The sequence below is a fragment of the Petaurus breviceps genome, unplaced genomic scaffold (genome assembly GCF_028583685.1).
Source record: "Petaurus breviceps papuanus isolate PSGF00001 unplaced genomic scaffold, PetGlider_PUasm1.0 115, whole genome shotgun sequence".
Lineage (NCBI taxonomy): Eukaryota > Metazoa > Chordata > Mammalia > Diprotodontia > Petauridae > Petaurus > Petaurus breviceps.
In genome coordinates, this window is record NW_027185612.1 from 6,298,629 (window position 1) to 6,315,987 (window position 17,359).

The 17,359-nt window shown below is 38.8% G+C and overlaps 1 protein-coding gene and 1 pseudogene across 1 annotated transcript in view; both read left to right on the forward strand.

The window, feature by feature from the left end:
• Positions 1-17,359, forward strand: part of DPP6 (dipeptidyl peptidase like 6) — a 990,703-nt gene that overhangs the window by 427,054 nt on the left and 546,290 nt on the right. Inside the window, exon 2 of the mRNA XM_069084788.1 lies at positions 12,398-12,512. Coding sequence (XP_068940889.1) covers positions 12,398-12,512 — 115 coding nt within the window. The remainder of the gene's footprint in view (positions 1-12,397; positions 12,513-17,359) is intronic.
• Positions 6,546-7,039, forward strand: LOC138158805 (cytochrome c oxidase subunit 5B, mitochondrial pseudogene; annotated as a pseudogene).

Genomic DNA, 17,359 nt, shown 5'->3' on the forward strand with positions numbered 1-17,359 from the left:
GTTTCAGTTGTTGTTTTTGAATCTTTAATTACTTGCATGTAGTTCATTGTTTGTTGAGTCAGCTGAAGTGTGAAGACAATTCAAGAAAGGTGAGTTGGCACCAGATTTTGTAACTCCTTTAATGCTAAGATAAGAAATTTAAAACTTATGCCCTAGGAGCTGAGGTCTTATTGATCTTTGAGGCTTCAAATGACATAATGAGATATTTTATGAATTGGAGAGTTATGTTGGTAGGATGGACTGAGGGGAAGAAGGGATAGAAGGAAGAGGGGTTGTATGCAGAAAGATTAGTCTGGAGGCTTTTGCAGTGATCCAAGTGAGGGGTAATAAGGAGTTTGCTGGGGTAAAACTGTGGAAAACCTGAAGGAATAGTATTATTAAATAAGAATACAAGGGTTAAATAATAAAACACATGTTACTAAGCTAACCTTACCACAGGTTTAACCCTTCCTCTTTCATATATAAAGCAATGCTATGATATGGTATCATTCATTATGTATTTGCTTCAGCTCTTTGTTCTCTCATCTCTGGCTTAAGGCCAACTCTAGCTTAGAATCACCACAGTCAGGATATACCAATCCAAATTGGACTGTGAGAGATACTGGACTCAAAGATCTGTAATTTTTCTTTTTGTGGTATTCTCTTTATTGGCATACATTACCACTGCTCTGTGACTTTGGAAATTCAATTTAACCCAACAAGTATTTAAGACATAAAGAATTGAATGGGGTTGCAAAAAATTCATCAACCTATAGCCAAACCCATATGGTTAAAATAAAGCACTGAAACACAGTCTCTTTGTTGTTGCCTTTGAATTGAAATCCAGTGTGCTTCAAACTCTGACACAGAAAATGACTTTATCTGGTGTCACTGGAGAATTGAGGTATGGCCTGTAATGAATTTTCCAGATGACAGAACCTTCCTCTTTCTTAATCCCAGAACATTATTTCTTTTCCATTTTAGTCAATCTGAATTAAAAAAACCACTACTTTGCCTTCTCAAACAAAGTACACCAAATATCAGTTGATCTCTCTGATGGCATTTGGACATAATTATAAGCATTAGTTGTTGCACAGTATTTCAATGTAGCTATGACTTTATGAGTTATTGAAGTGTCTTGTATTCTTTGCTTTGATTCTAAATGGCTCAGGATGTCTCTAGGGATTTTTGAGTTCTTGTGTCTACTTTTCATAGTTTTTCTGTCTCTCATTCTTAAAATTTTAGTTGTCACTTTTTGCTACTTTGAATGTCTAGTCTGCTGTGAGCTGGGTAGACAGATGAACATTTGGCTAAATTGTGTTGAAAATAAAAGTAAATGAGTAAAGAGTAAATTTCATAGACTTTGTGGCATCAATCATGGCTTCTCAGAAGTATTTTTAAGTGTTTTGAGTTAGAAAACTGAGGTTTATTCATTTCTCAGTAAACTTTTGTTAACAGCCTACTAGTTGAAGTTGCCTCTGGACAAATGGTGATGTTTTACCTGTTCCTTTTAAGTCCTTAGAAGTGAAGCCCTTCTTGGTTTACCTTTTTTAATGTGGGGCATCATTTCTTAATGGCTTTATATAAAAGGCATTTTTTTATTACTTGTGTGAATTAATTACCATAGCATCATGAAAGTCATTCATCTATTCAACACATAATTCAGTTGTAGTTACTGAATTACAGTGTGCAAAGCAGAGAAGAAAAGGAGGCCGCTGTTGTCAATTCACAACTTTACTGGAAAGGGATCCCAAAACTTGATCCAGCTTCTCAGGGGATTTGTCCAGGTGTGCTAAAGCCTATTGTCATAACTGATATGTAGGATGAGAAGAAAAATTGGTTATACTTGAGGAGTCCCATTAGCTTACTTGGTGATCAGGAGATCGGTCCCTGATCAATAAGGATCCCTAGGAAATAGTAACCATCACTGAAGTCTCCTACTGACCCACTCACATGCCATTTATCATATACTGTCTGGTGATGTTATTTGTGAAAATTTTTTCTTCCCTACTCTGTTTTAAGCCCTTCAAAAACAAGGACAATGGCTTAGAGTTATTTGTTTCTTTCTCCCCAAACCCTCATCCCTAGAAGTTGCAGTATTCTGCAGTATAGTAAAGAATGAATAATTCTTTATTTTATGAATTAATCAATGTTTCAGAGGCAATCAATAATTCTAAATTTAGTTTTGTTATTATACTGGCTGAGGGCTAGACATTCTCCTTATTTCTTATAAATAATCATTGCCATGCTTTATATGGACAAAAAATTTGAAAAGGCAAATATATATATAGTATAACCATCCAGTATAACCATTTAAATTATAGATGATGAAGTTGAGGACCAAAGAAGTTAGGTAATTTAAGTAAAGCTGAGTGACAGAGCCAGAATAAGAACCCAGAGTGCCTTTCTCCCAGACCCATCCTATTCACTTTGTAACACATTTTTTTTTTATTGAAGTAGTCTCCAAAGCTCCAGCTAGTACAGAATCTTCCACAGCATTTCCTTTTGGCAATACATTTTTCCTGTTCAAACTTGTTACCTTGAAAATCTTATGGTGGTGGCAATATTGTTTGTCTTACTGTTACTGTGGTATATGCATACATACATACATACATACACACACACACACAAGAATAAGGGAATTTTCATGTAAACCTGAGAACTTCCAAGTCAATCTTCATCAACCCTAGTCTTCTCAAGACTTCACTATGTGTTTCTATCATGGAATCATGACCTTTATCATTGTAAGGTGAATCTTTTATAGTACCATTCTTGTTTTCCTATTCTCACATGATAATTGTGAAGATCAATAGTGAGGTCACCACTAGAGATGCTGGGAAATCAATCTTGGCTTCATGGTCAAGACTATTTCATTTATCCATGTATTTTTCTTTTCTACAACTAGTTTTTTTGCTGGTGGCTCTTGGCTTTCAGACACCAGTTCAGTTGTTAGCTTCTCAATGTTTACTGAGCACCTGGAGGCAATTTCAACATCAGGCAAAGTGAAATAGTATGTTGGGGGACCCAGAATTATTTTTCTGCTATAGAAAGGTGAGTTACTCCCATCTACAAATTACCAATGAGTTTTGTAAGAAAAAAGCAACTCAAACAAGCATTGTGATAGGCACCATCCAGGTCTCCTGAACACCTATTCATTCTAGCAATGCAGAATGTGTAAATGAGTGATGTACTTACAAGGTCTGTCTTTTTACGGATAGATTACCTTTGCCCATGCTTTCTTGTGACTTTTTTTCTTTAGCAACAATCAGTCCAGAATTACTTTTTTTCCCAAAAAAAATCATTGCAAGACTTAGGGGGAAAAAAATCTCTAAAACAAGTTATCAAGATGGAAATAGAGCAGAGTTGGAATGACTTTCTGAGTACAAAAATAGGTAATATTTCAGAGTTAATTTCATAAAAGGAATCATCAGACCAATACATCACTGTGTCAAATTAGCTTATGGGTCTAAAATTGCCTTAGCTCTGATTTTTGAAACAGCCGGTATAAAAATAGAGTATCCAAAATTTTTATAGGTGACAGACAGTAACATGCCATTTCCAGCATTTTTTTGGAGTGAACACTAGCAAAATTGTCTCCTTCCCTCCCTCACAAATTTCATGGTCTCATTCCAGGTATATGTCAGCATAAAAGGTAATTTGGAACTTACTCTGCCTTAAGGGCTTCACACATACAGCCTTCACTGTGGTTAGTGAGCCGTCTGGCAGCAAACAGACTTGATCTGTTTTAGAAATAGCCCCAGTGTCTATGCAAATTACCCCAGCTTTGGAGATGTGCTAGCAAGAATTCCAGAGGAAAGTTCATGTTATTAGAACATAGAGAAAGTCTCCAGCATTCATAGGAAATAGATTTTTTAAGTCCTCAGGCATTTGGAATTATGCCAGGATTTGGAATAAAGATGGAACACCAGGAGTTGGGGGAAAGCCAAAGGAGGACAGGATACACATGTGAGAGCAAGGGTATTACAGTGCTAGACCAAAGAGATCTTCTCTGTCAACTCTTATCAGCTTTTACCTTTCCTGTCCCTCCAACCAACTCCTGTTCCTTGAGGCCAGTATTTAGCTAGATGTTCCATCTTCTCAGTCTTTTTCAACAATTCGTGACCTCATTTGGGGTTTTCTTTGGCAAAGATAGTCATTTTACAGATAAGGAAACTGAGGCAAACAAGATTAAGTGACCCTCTGGCTCATACAACTAGTCTGAGGCCATATTTGAACTCATGTCTTCCTGACTCCATGTGTGGTCCTCTTTTCACTGTGCCAGTTAGCTGCCCCAGATTTAACTATATACTGAGTTGATTAAATCATTTTTCAGTAAGGTGTTAATTCCCTGTAGAATCTCTACTAGCAAGTAGAAATGTATGCACCTAAAGGGATCTCCCATTGGACAAATGCTTAAAGGAATTTTTTTCCTATAAAAACCTTTGACTGTTCCATATGCCTGGAACTATCTCCTCCTCATCTTTGCCTTCTTTCATGGTTGCTTCAAGTCTCAATTAAAATCTCAGTTTGTGCAAGAAGACTTTCCTGGTCCTTCTCAATTTTAGTGCCTCCAGCTGAGACCAGCCCAAATTATCCTGTTTATAGCTTCATCATAATTATTTGCATATTGTATCGATATACTGTGAATGCCTTGACAGCAGTACACACACACACATATGTATATATTGTATATATGTGTATATATTATACATACATGTATATATTTCCTTTTGTATCTCTAGTGCTTAGCACAGTACTTGGCACATATGTGATTAATAAGAGTTTGTTGACTAACTGATTTATCCCCTTTGCATGAGGCTGCCTGCATATTGCCCATGAAACTCAGTGCAAACCCTGAAAAAGGAAAAGGTCTCACATGTACAAAAATATTTATGACAGCTCTTTCTACAGTGACAAAGAATTGGAAACTAAGGGGGATGGCTATTATTTGGGGAATGACTGAAGAAATTGTGATCATATGATTGTTATGGAATATTATCATGCTGTAAGCAGGATACTCTTAGGAAAAACTGGAAAATACATGTACATACATACAGGTGCATAATAACAGCAATATTGTACAATAATAATTGTTGGAGGGGATGTGGGGAAATTAGAACATTAATGTACTATTGGTGGAGCTGTGAACTGATCCAATCTTTCTGGAGAACAATTTGGTACTGTGCTGAAAGGGCTATAAAACTATGAATAACCTTTAATATAGCAATACCATTACTAGATCTGTATCCTAAAGAATTTTTTAAAAAGGAGGAAAAGAACCTAAATGTACAAAGATATTTATTGAAGCTCCTTTTATGGTGGCAAAGAATTGGAAATTGAGGGGATCCCCATCAATTGGGGAATGGCTGAGCAAGTTGTGATATGATTGTGAAGGAATGCTATTTTGCTGTAATGAGCAGGATGCTTTCAGAAAAACCTGAAAAGACTTTTATTACATCTACAAAGTGAATTGAGCAGAACCAGAGGAGCATTGTACACAGTAACAGCAATATTGTATGATTATCAACCATGAATTACTTAGCTCTTCTCAGCAATACAGTGATCCAAGACAATTCTGAAAGACTCATGATGAAAAACACTATGCATATCCAGAGAAAGAACTGATGGAGTCTGAATGTATGACTAGATGGAAATGTGTTTTGCATGACCACACATGTATAATCTATGTTAAATTGCTTGCCTTTTCTGTGAGAGAGGAGGGTAAGCATCAAAAAAGAGAATTTGGAGCTCAAAATTTTAAAAAAAATGTTAAAAATTGTTTTACATGTAATTGGAAAAAAAATAAATATTTTAAAAAGAAAATCATCTCCAGTTGGACCCAGGCTGAATCTTTGAATAAACTTATTGTAGTATGGGATATGAAACCTGTCACGTTGTTACTTTCAATCCAAAGAATAAATTACCATTGTCCTCTGAGGGGTGACTTCTTGTCATGGGCATTGTCTGGAATTGAAATGCCAAAGGACAGTAGGAGAGAGGTTGAATTGGTTGGAAATGGATTATTGTTATAAAAAAAGAGAATAGTTCCATTCTCTTCCTCCTCTACCACCCCTCCCCTGTGTCCAGGCCATCTGCTTGACACTCTCTGTCCTTAGTTAAGTACAAGAAAATGAGAAATTGCCAACCATCCCCATTGTGACTGGCAAGGCCATGCCCTTTACCGTCATTGTGGGTTCTGCTTTGCTATTGCCACTCCTTCTGTAAGCATTGTACTATTCAAAGCTTCCTGTATCCTGAAGTTCAATTTTAGTGCTGCATCTTAAGGTTTGAAAAATCCTGAAAGGAACATTGAGCATAATCTTCCTATCCCAATTCTGTTAGAGATTTAATCTTCTATTCTCTTAATTGTCTGACGCTGTCTAAATAATATCAAAAGAGCCACCCAATGGAATGGCAAAATCATTTGATTGTTTGGATTATCATAATGACCTATTTTGGTTCCTCAAAGATTCACCTTCAATCATGAAGAATCCTTCTTTGAAAATAATCCAAATCACCTTCCAAAAGAACTCCCCTTACTACTGGTCGTAGTTGTCTCAGGAGCGATGGCTTCAAGGTTACTGCGGGGCTCTGGGGCACTGGGGGTCCAGGCCTTGAGGACCTGTGGCCCTCCTCAGGTGGCCACTTGGTGGTGGTCCATGGTGACTGGAGGAGGTATCCCTTCTGATGAGCAGGCTACTGGCTTGGAGAGAGAGATTATGATAGCCGCAAGGAATGATTTGGATCCATACAACATGCTAGCCCCAAAGGCAGCTCTAGGGACTAAGGAGGAGCCCAACCTGGTCCCTTCCATCACTGACAAGCAAATAGAGGGCTGTATCTGTGAAGAGGACAACAGTGCAGTCATCTGGTTCTGTCTTCACAAAGACAAGACACAGCATTGCCCTAACTGTGGAACCCATTATAAGCTGGTACCCCACCAGTTTAGCCACTGAGCCCCTGAACTGGTTTACTTGAGATGTGTTATGTTTTCTTCCCTCCAATAAAAGACTAGCCATTTCCCTGGCACTCCCATTAAAAAACAAACAAAAGAAAAGAACTGCCCTTTATTTTGTTTTGTTTGGACCTGGGATTTCAATGATATAGTGTTCCCAACTCGTTCTATCAATGCAAATCTGAAGCCATACTGCAATTTATAATCTTAAAGAGTTACCTGGGGGCAGTGAGAGGAGCCAGTATGTATCAGAAATAGGACATGAGTCCATGTGGCCCTGAGTTTGTGGTTCATCTTCTACCTAGTTTACCCTGATCTCTCACTGAATTATTAAGTAGTGGGGGAAAAAATGAGTAACTAACTCCAAATACTAACTTTTTTCACTGTGTACCACAAACACATTGTTCAAACTGCTTGTTGAATCTCATCTTCTTGGCTCAGTGCTTGCTATCTGCCATAACAGAGATCTAGGTAAAATCACCATGGTTGGAGTTCTCCATGGAGTTCTGCCTTATTCTGTGATCCATAATTTGACACCAAGTAATACATGTTATCTTTTTGAGATAACTGAAACCGATACAAGGATAAAAGCTTCTTTCCTTTCTATACTCTTCTTATCTCTTCTTTTCTTTCCTTCTTTTTTTCCCCCTGTCTTCTTTCCCTTCCCTCTATTTCCTTCTTTATTTCCTTTCTTCCCTTAGGGTCCATTTACTTTTTTTTTTTTTGCTTCCTTTCACATCTCATTTTCTTTTTTGTCTCCATCTCCCCAGTCCATATGTTTAGTCAGTTGCCAAAGCAGGACATCCTTCCAATTAGTACCCTCCTCCCCACCCAGATGGCCATTGTCTTCCTTCATGTTCTCATCCCTCCTTTTCTGCACTATTGTGGTACATTCCTAGTTGGTCCCCTTTACTCAAGTCTATTACATTCTTCAATTCATCCCTCACACAGTTGCCAAACTGATTTTATTAAAGTCCAACTCTAACGATTCCAGTACCCTACTCAATAAATATAGACACCACTATTTCTCATTTAAAATCCTTTATAATCTGGCCCCAACCTTACTTTTGCACTTAATTACATACTGTCCCCACTTCACACTCTCTATAATCCAATCAATATCCAATCCAGTCAATATGCCTACTTAACCCTCTCTATCTTCCAGCTCTGTACCCTGGATATTTCCCATTCGGGAAGCACATTACTTTCTCATTTCTGTTTCTCAGAATTCATGGTTTTCAAGACTGTCTCAGCTAAAGTAACACCTTTCCCATGAAACATTTCCTAATCCCATTTTACTTACTTTGCAGCTATTTTACATAATCCTACTTATGGGCATGTTCTTTCCCCCAGTGGAATGTAATCTCCTTGAAGGCAGATATTCTTTCATTTTTATTTTTGTATTCTGAGCACCTCTCTGGCACAAAGTAGTTGCTTCATAACTGTTTGTTGATTGATTTCTTTTTTTCCTTCCCTTCTTTTCTCATTCCTTTATATTGATCTTTCTACCTAAAATGAAACAATGGAAATTTTGCTCCGGGCACAGTTAGGTTTTCACTTCCATCCCCATTTTCCCCATCTGAACTGGGATTCACAGTCCTGCTAGGTTCTGTGAAGCATGAGATTTGACAAACAGTACTAAGGAAAATCCAGTGAGAGGCATGAAGTTAGGGCGAGATAAGATACATTAAACATTTAACTCTGAGAGGACAGGACATGAATGCATTATTTCCAATAAGCCTCTGTTACAAATGCCTGCATTATATGTCATAACTGTGGAAAATAAAAATACATAATAGAGTCATTCTAGAAATCAGTTCATAGAGCAGTGTGGCAACTTTGGGTAATTTTAATCTTTGGTTTCTTGCAGCTTACATGTACGAGTGGCATATAATGTGGAGCCCTGCATCACAAATCACCAAGTTAATAATCTTCCAGGGAAGCTGTATTTTCTAGTTAAAACATAAAGATAAAAATAAGCTTGGGCCACAGTGGTTTTTCGGAGGATAGAGATATGGCCAAATAAAAATGTCCATTCGCATCACTTTGTTTTTAGATTCCCATTCCTAGGGGCGGCCTGGTAGCACAGCGAGTAAGAGCACGGGCTCCAGTATTGAGATAGACCTGGGGATCGAATCCCGGGCTCAGACACTTAGCACCCACCCAGAAACACCTGGCCGCATAACCTTGAGCAAGTTACTTAACCCCATTGCTTAGGGGCGCCCAGGTGGCTCAGAGAGTAAGAGCACCGGCTCCAGTATTGAGATAGACCTGGAGATTGAATCCCGGGCTCGGACACTCAGCACCACACCCAGAAATAACTGGCCGTGTAACCTTGAGCAAGTTGCTTAACCCTGATTGCTTAATTAAAAAAAAAAAAAAAGATTCCCATTGCTATTTCCTTTGGCTGCTCAGTGGTAAGTGTAACTGCTACCTACTGAGTAGCTAATAATATTAATTAAATAACTAGCTAATAATGACATTAAAACTAGACTTTTCCCAAGAAAAGAGTGAATAGGATTCATGTTGGAGCAGTAGAATAATTTCTATATCTGGACTGAAGGTGAGAAGGGAGGGCAGAAACCTGCTGGAACTATGGACAAAGAAGCCATCCAAAAACTGATTGCTCATAAAGAGGCTCAAAAATATTTATCCTAAAGAATCCAGTCCAACAGTAAATTTATTCAGTAATGCTTTATTAAGCACTTACTGTATACCAGGCCTTCTACTAAGCCTTGGGGATACAAAGAAATGAAAAAAAAATTAAAAACACAAAAACAGTCAGTGCCATCAAAGAGTTTACATTTGAGTGGGAGAAATAAAATGTAAGTAAATAGATACATAGAAGAAATACATAGAATAGAAAGAAGGTAGTTTTAGAGGGAAAGGCTCAAGTGACTGCCAAGAGCGGATTGGGGAGGGGAGGATGCCTTCCTGCAGAAGGTGGCATTTGTGATGAATGCTGAAGAATGCCAGGAATGCTAGTTATACCAGGAAGTGGTGAGGAGAGAGAAACAACCTGTGCTCTACCTGTATAAGATTCTTTGGCTGTTATGTGTAGCACTGAGCTGGTTAGAGCTTCCTACAGTAATTGAATTCTAAGTGTCTCAGGAACCTGTCCCTTTGAACCTCCACATAGAAGCTGGCACAGGATTAAATCTCATTTTCACTAAGCTAGGTTAAAAAGCCTGTAAATATATGGAAAAAGGCATTGCTTTGGACTTGGCTCATGAGTATTGCTTGGGTTTCCAGGGTGGGATTTATAGGTTTTTCTGGTCCTTCACTGGATATCATATCAGTCTCACTTAGGTTTTCAGTAGCTTCAGCCCCTGCTGGTTGAGTTAATCTTTAAGTTTGTCACTTTGAACATCTAATTTGCGTTGCTAGAACTCACAGATTTACCTGTGCTCTGGAGAATAAAAATTGTCCAAATGAAAATAGGATGCCATAATGTCTTTCTATGTGCATGTAAAATTACCTGGTATTTAAACGTGAGAGCAATGTTTAAAAAGCAAATCTGATGCATCTGCACTTAAGGAATAGAATATGGTTGATACAAATGAGCCAAAATAGTTTTATCGTAAGAAAGATGTGTTTACTGCAAACAGTTTGTTTTCTTGTTTGTTGAATGATTCATTCTACAAATACTATTTCATGCCAGCTATGGACAAGGCACTATTAAGATAGTGCTCCCTGGGGCGGCCAGGTAGCACAGCGAGTAAGAGCACCGGCTCCAGTGTCGAGAAGACCTGGAGATCGAATCCCGGGCTCAGACACTTAGCACCCACCCAGAAACACCTGGCTGTGTAACCTTGAGCAAGTTACTTAACCCCAATTGCTTAGGGGCGGGCAGGTGGCTCAGCAAGTAAGAGCACTGGCTCCAGTGTTGGGATGACCTGGATCAAATCCGGGCTCAGATACTCAGCACCACACGCAGAAATAACTGGCTGTGTAAGTTACTTAACCCCGATTGCTTTAAAAAAAAAAAAGATATTGCTCCCCCTAGAAACCTATAATATAGTGGGGACTGAGACACAAATAAAAAGACAAGGCAGTATATGTCAAGTGTGCCATAAGTAGTACAATCAGTAGGAACCATAGGAATTGACAGTATAGAGAAAAGAAAGGAGGAGAGGGGGGAGTGATGGATGGAAGGAAGGATGAAAGGAAGGAAAGAGTGATGGAGGGGAGAGAGAGGGAAGAAGGGAAGGAGAAGGACTGACTCTTGGGTGGGGTTATCAGAGGTATAGAGGTATAGCAGAGGTACCTCCTTCAAGAAGGTAGACCTATTATTTTAAGTGAAAATTTTAAAATGGGGGAGATATTTCAGTCTGGAGTTGGGGAATGGGGAGGAGATGATCAGGTGGGCAGCACAATGTGAGTAAAAGTGCCTGGTCATGCTATAAAGGGGGTAAAGGTATAGTAGGATACACATGAGCAATCCCTGGGGAGATGCTCTAACCCCTCTGCCTACAAATAATGTATAGAAAGTGATTGATTACAAAATGGCAAATTAAAACCAGATTACCAAGAAAGCCTTGAATGGCAGTGTAAGAAACTTGCCCTTTGTTTTGCAGGCAGGAGAGTTAGAACATGATTACAGCAGAATTTCATGAAGAGAAAGTGATTTTAAGATGTAGTGTAAATTAGATAGAGAAGAGAGACTGCAGTCCAAAGACCTGCTGGGAATCTTGGGCAATAATCAGTACATATGGCAGAGGTAGAGTGAGAAATCTATCTCACACGCTGAACGCCGGCCCACCTGGGCTTTTTTCTTCCTCTGAACTCTGCTCAACTTTTTCTTGACAGCTTGAATGCAAACTTTATTTATTTAACCATTTCTCCATCTACATGATACCATTCCTGTATTATTTAGTTAGCCTGTTTTGGGGGGATGCTTGCCCTTCTCATGAGTGTAATAATGTCTCTGTACCATGACTTGGGATCCATATCTTCCTCCTGGTTAATAACTGGAATTTGCTAAATGGGCACAGAGGCTTTTATTCTAGTGCAGCAGGAGGTGGGAGCAAAATATTGGTCAAGGAGCAGAAATATGGTGATTTGATATTTCTCTAGTATTTTCAAGCATACCCCAGACTGTAAGTACGTTGCAGCCCACTTACTGGCCGTGCACTTCACCTTCTCCCCTCAGGTCTGCCAGGTCCCCTCAGCTACCATGCTCTCTTGTACACACATGCTAAGGTAAAAAGACCAAGAGACAAAAATCTGATCCTTTCCTGAGAGGTTGCACTTGGGACTGAAGGGATGGGGCAAGAGAGCTCAGTGACCAGGATTGCCTGAAGAGGAACGCATCCAGAAATTGCTTTAGTGTAGGTGGCCCCGAATTCACACACTTTTGCTCCCAAATTTCGCTTCTGGCTTTTGAATTAACAGGAGCTATTGACTTCACGAGAGATTGGTTTCTCCTTTGCACTCACTGGTATTCTCCTTTGTTGTTTGCAGGAGCTGGTGGGAAGTAATCCTCCACAAAGGAACTGGAAAGGAATTGCAATTGCTTTGCTTGTTATTCTGGTGATCTGCTCCTTGATTGTCACCTCAGTTATTCTTCTCACACCAGGTATTTTTAACATTTTATTCTTGGAAATGCCAGTCGGTGTTAACCCCAAAATGCAATTAGATCTTAAGATTCTTTCCAAAGGACTGCTGCCTGTTGGATAATTTATTTTCCCCAGATGATCCCTCTGATAGCAGCTATGGAAAAAATAGTTTTCCATAAGTTTTCAGTGGAAAAAAAGGTTGGTCTACCTTTTTCTGAATTTGGACTATATTTCTATAATTACTGGTTAAGTGGCAAATGCCTTGATTGCAGAGACTGTTTCTTATTTTACCAGGTATGTACTGTGTGGTCTCCCTTTCATGCCAACTGAGAGAATGAATGATATAGCATATGACACAATGATATGCATTATGTATAATGGCATAATACTAATAGTAACTATATAACTGTTCAAAACTCTCTTGGTGATAAATTGACTGAAAACTGAGTAACAGTCATTATGTATATGTATGTATGTAAGTGCATGGATATATACACATACTAGGCATATATGTGTGTGGATATATCAATATATCTATGGATATGTATATACATATATGTGTATATCCATATATATATGTGTGTGTGTGTGTGTATCTATATGTATGGATGCATTCATGTACATTGTGAGGGGCCCTGCTGTCCAGTAGCAGGGTGGGAAAGAGTTGCTTACCCAGAGGCTGAGAGAGAGAGAGTGCACAAAAGAAACAGGACTCCGAGAGTGGTGGAAAATAGAGCCAACTTTATTATCACAAGCACAAGCTTTTATAGAACAAAATCACAAATATCCCTCCCAGCTGCAACACCATGTTTTTTCCCCTGAGAACACTGCACATCTCCCCATTCCCAGGCTGGGGGTATATACCACACTAATCACAAGGACATAATGCCTGGGGAATGAGGAACCAATCCAGGCCTAGTAGCAGGCTCTTCAGCTGAGAGGGCTTATTCAGCCATCAGGGTCAGATTCCCACTGGCCTGTGGTCCTGTACAGTACATATCCTTAACACTTGCATCATTTATATCCCTACCACTTTGATGCTTCCCAACAACTCTGTGAAATGGGTACATTTTATAGATGAGGATGCAAAGTCTCAAAGAGGGGAAACAGCTAACCCATGGTCACCCACCTAGTAAAAATCAGAGTGGGGATAAGAATTCAGATCTTTGTAACCTCTCATTCCAACATTCTACTACATGATTCTGTCTCTTCACATATATATGCAAGGCTCTGTAATGAGTGCTGTGATTTTTCCAAGGCATAGTTATGCCCATGTTACCCACCTGGCTCAATGAGCTCCAGTGGTTCCCTTTCATCCTTAGGATCAAATATAAACTCTCCCTTTGGGCATTTAAAGCCCTTCATAACTGGGCTTCTTCCAGCCTTTGCAGTCTCCTTACGTTTCACATACTCTGCCGTCTGTTGCCATTATTCAAACTTGTCTCTCTATCTCCCATTTCCATGCCCATTGCACTGGCTCTTCCTCATACCTGCAATGTCCTGCCCCTTCACCTCCACCTCATGCTTTCTCTGGCTTCCATCAATACTCAGCTCAGATGCTGCCTTCTGAAGGAATCCTTTACTGGTCCTTCTAACTCCTAGTGCCTCCTCTCCAAATTTCCCTTCCATTTACACTGTATATATCATATTTGTGCCAAATTATTTAGAAGTGGTCTCTCCCACTAAAATGTTAGCTCACTTAGATCAGAGGTTATTTTTGCCTTTCTTTATAAATCCTAGGTTTAGCATAGTACCTGGCAGATTTTTGTTATTCAGTTGTTTTTTCAGTCATGTCCAGCTCTTTTTGACTCCATGTGGGATTTTCTTTGCACTACAGCTCATTTTACAGATGAGGAAACTGAGGTAAACAGGGTCACACAGCTAGTAAATATCTAATGCGAGATTGGAACTCAAGAAGATGAATCTTCCTGATTTCAGGCCTGGTGCTATAACCACTGCCCCACCTAGCTGCCCCTGGTACATAGTAAGTGCTTAAGAAAGGAGCGTTAACTGAATGAGAGCGAATACAGAGATGTTTACAATCTGATCCCTGCCCTCTTGGAGCTTGATCTGGTTAAGGCTATGAGACACATAGCCAGATAACTGTAATAACTGGCAGGTTAGCATAAGTAATACGTGTGCTACAGATATAAGTGTATGTAGTAGGATGTCATATGACATTTTCTGGCTGGAATGAATCAGGGAAAACTTTCTGGGGAAAATGGTATTTGAGTGGGACCCTAAAAGATGAGTAGAAATTTAGTAGAAGGGGTATGGAGGGATGGAGGGACTTTTTAGGAAAAATAGTATTTGAGCTAGGCCTTGAAGAATGAGTAGAAATTAAATAGACAGATGTGGGGGTGGGGGAGGAGTAAAAGGAGCAGAAATTAATCATTTCACTAGTGATGGCAGGAGTTCACATTTTTACTTCACTGATTTACAGAGCTCTTTCCTTGCAAGAAATCTGTGAGGTAGCTTGTGTGAGTATTTTTATTTCCATTTTACAGATAAGCTCCAGAGAATTTAGGTGATTTGTTCAAGGTCACACAATTATTAAATATTGGAGTTGGAATTCATCCCCCATCCTCACATCAGGGCATCTCATTCCAAGCCTGACTTTACTTCTACTATAACCATGTTCTGCTACCTCTCCAAGCAATGTAGTTAATGTCTCAGAAAAACATTACAGCAGTGAAACTTCTGTTAATTTTTTAATCCATTTTCATCAGATTTATTAACTACCTGTTTGTGCATAGTTTTTCTACACTGGCAGATTGAAAGGACATATGTTTAGGGAGTAGAATTAGGACCAGAAATATCTAGGTTCAAGTCTTACCTTTGATACATAGCAACTGTGTGACCTTGGTCAAGTCACTTAGCCACTCAGTACTCTAGGCCAATGATGTCAAACTCAAATAGAAATGGAGATCACTAATCTGAAAAGAAGAATCCCTGTGAACCACATGTTCACTTAGTTTTATAGTGTAATGTTATCTATGTGTTGTTGTAATTTTTATTAAGTATTTATTTATATATAAATATATTACATATTTAATATGTTAATCTGAATTCAGGAGTGGTGCACTTAGCATCCAGGGCCAGCTTGATGCTGCAGCAGTTAGAACACCAGACCTAGAATCGGAAATACAAGAGTTCAAATCCAGTCTCAGACACTTCCTAGCTGTGTGACCTTAGGCAAGTTACTTAAGCTCTCTTTGCCTCAGTCTTCTCACCTATAAAATGGGGGTGATAAAAGCACCTACCTCCTAGGGTTGTTGTGAGGATAAAATGGGAGAATATTTGTGTGTGTTTATATATGTGTAAACACACACATAGATACATACACATGTGTATTTGTGCATATGTATATATGTGTATATATGTATATAAATAAGTATTATATTAATGCTAGAGATGATGATGATGATGATACAGAGACATAAATGTTTTTGCTTCTTGACCTCAAAGAGCTTACACTCTTTCTTCTTTGCTTATACACATGACATATAAGCTCTTTGAGGAAAAGTGTGTGTAAATTCACTCTGACTTGAAGTGTAAGTTGATTTTAACATTACCACTTAATTTTAAGAAATTCACATGACCCTTTGAGCTTTCCATACAGGTGTCAAGAACTAATGATAAAAAGACAGAACTGAGATAATAATGGGAAAGTGCTTAGCACACAGTAAGAGCTACTTAAACTTTAGCTATTATTCTTATTGTTTTACACCACTTCTTTAATATTCTATAAGACTAAGTTGCAGAAAGGTGCCTGCTTGAATTGGTAGATGGAGTTTTGTCATCCAGGAGTTCTCTACACCAATGAAACCCAAACTCCAGTCTGTATGGCCACTTATCCTAGCATCTACCCTCCCTCCATTCTTCAGCGGATCAGTAATCATAATTATCTGAGGATTCTCTCCCCAAACACGCTTGTGCCTCATTGGTGCCTGCCCACCTTGCTCTTCTCCCTGTCTTTTCATCAGTTCTCTAATAGTGTCCCTCCTCCCTCTTCCCCAAGATGCTAGGGTTTTGTTTGCCAGAAGCCTTGGTGTTATCACTCTGCCACTGGCTCAGCCTTGTTTTTCTGCCCATACACTTCTGTGTTGGCATTCTTTATAAAAGCATCAACCTTAAGGATATCCAAATCCATGCCAAATTTTGGGAGAAGAGGACATAAACAGTAATGAAAAATGAATCATGAAATCCTCAAGTTTTTTGTGATAAACAAAATAATCTGCATTAGAAAGAGTCTTCTGAACTTTGAAAATACAGTTAATTTGGTCTTTTGGAATGCACTCATTATGCTATGTAGAAACTAATGAACTGAGGGGAAGTTCATAGAATTATTGGATGCTGGGGAGCTGAAAGGTACCAGGAGACACTTAGTCTAACCTTTACATTTTATAGGTGAGAAAACAGAGACATTGGGGAGGCTAAAGGCTTTAATACAAACTCAAAAAGCTAATTCATATCAGAGGTAAAAATAGAACTAAGGACTTTTACTTCCTGATTTTTCTTGTTTCCCTATTCCTATCTTTTCCATTGAGCTGCCTTAGGAAATTCTTTTCTAGAGAGTTTTAAAATAAGGAAAAAGCAGCCTGGGTTTGGTTGAACTAGATCCTTTTCAAGCTAAATCAACATGGAACCCACACTTAAGAGGGGAAAAGATTCATTTAAATGAATGCTTCTAAAAGATGAATTTCTTCCCATTTATTTTTACTTTTGCTTTCTTGGTACCTAGACTAGAAGCATGTTCACATGCAATACCTTTATTCAATATTTGATCTTTCCCTTGTTATCCTTGGGCTTACCTGTCTTTCATAGACTAGTGAGATTCTATCTTATGCGCATTTATTCTTCCATG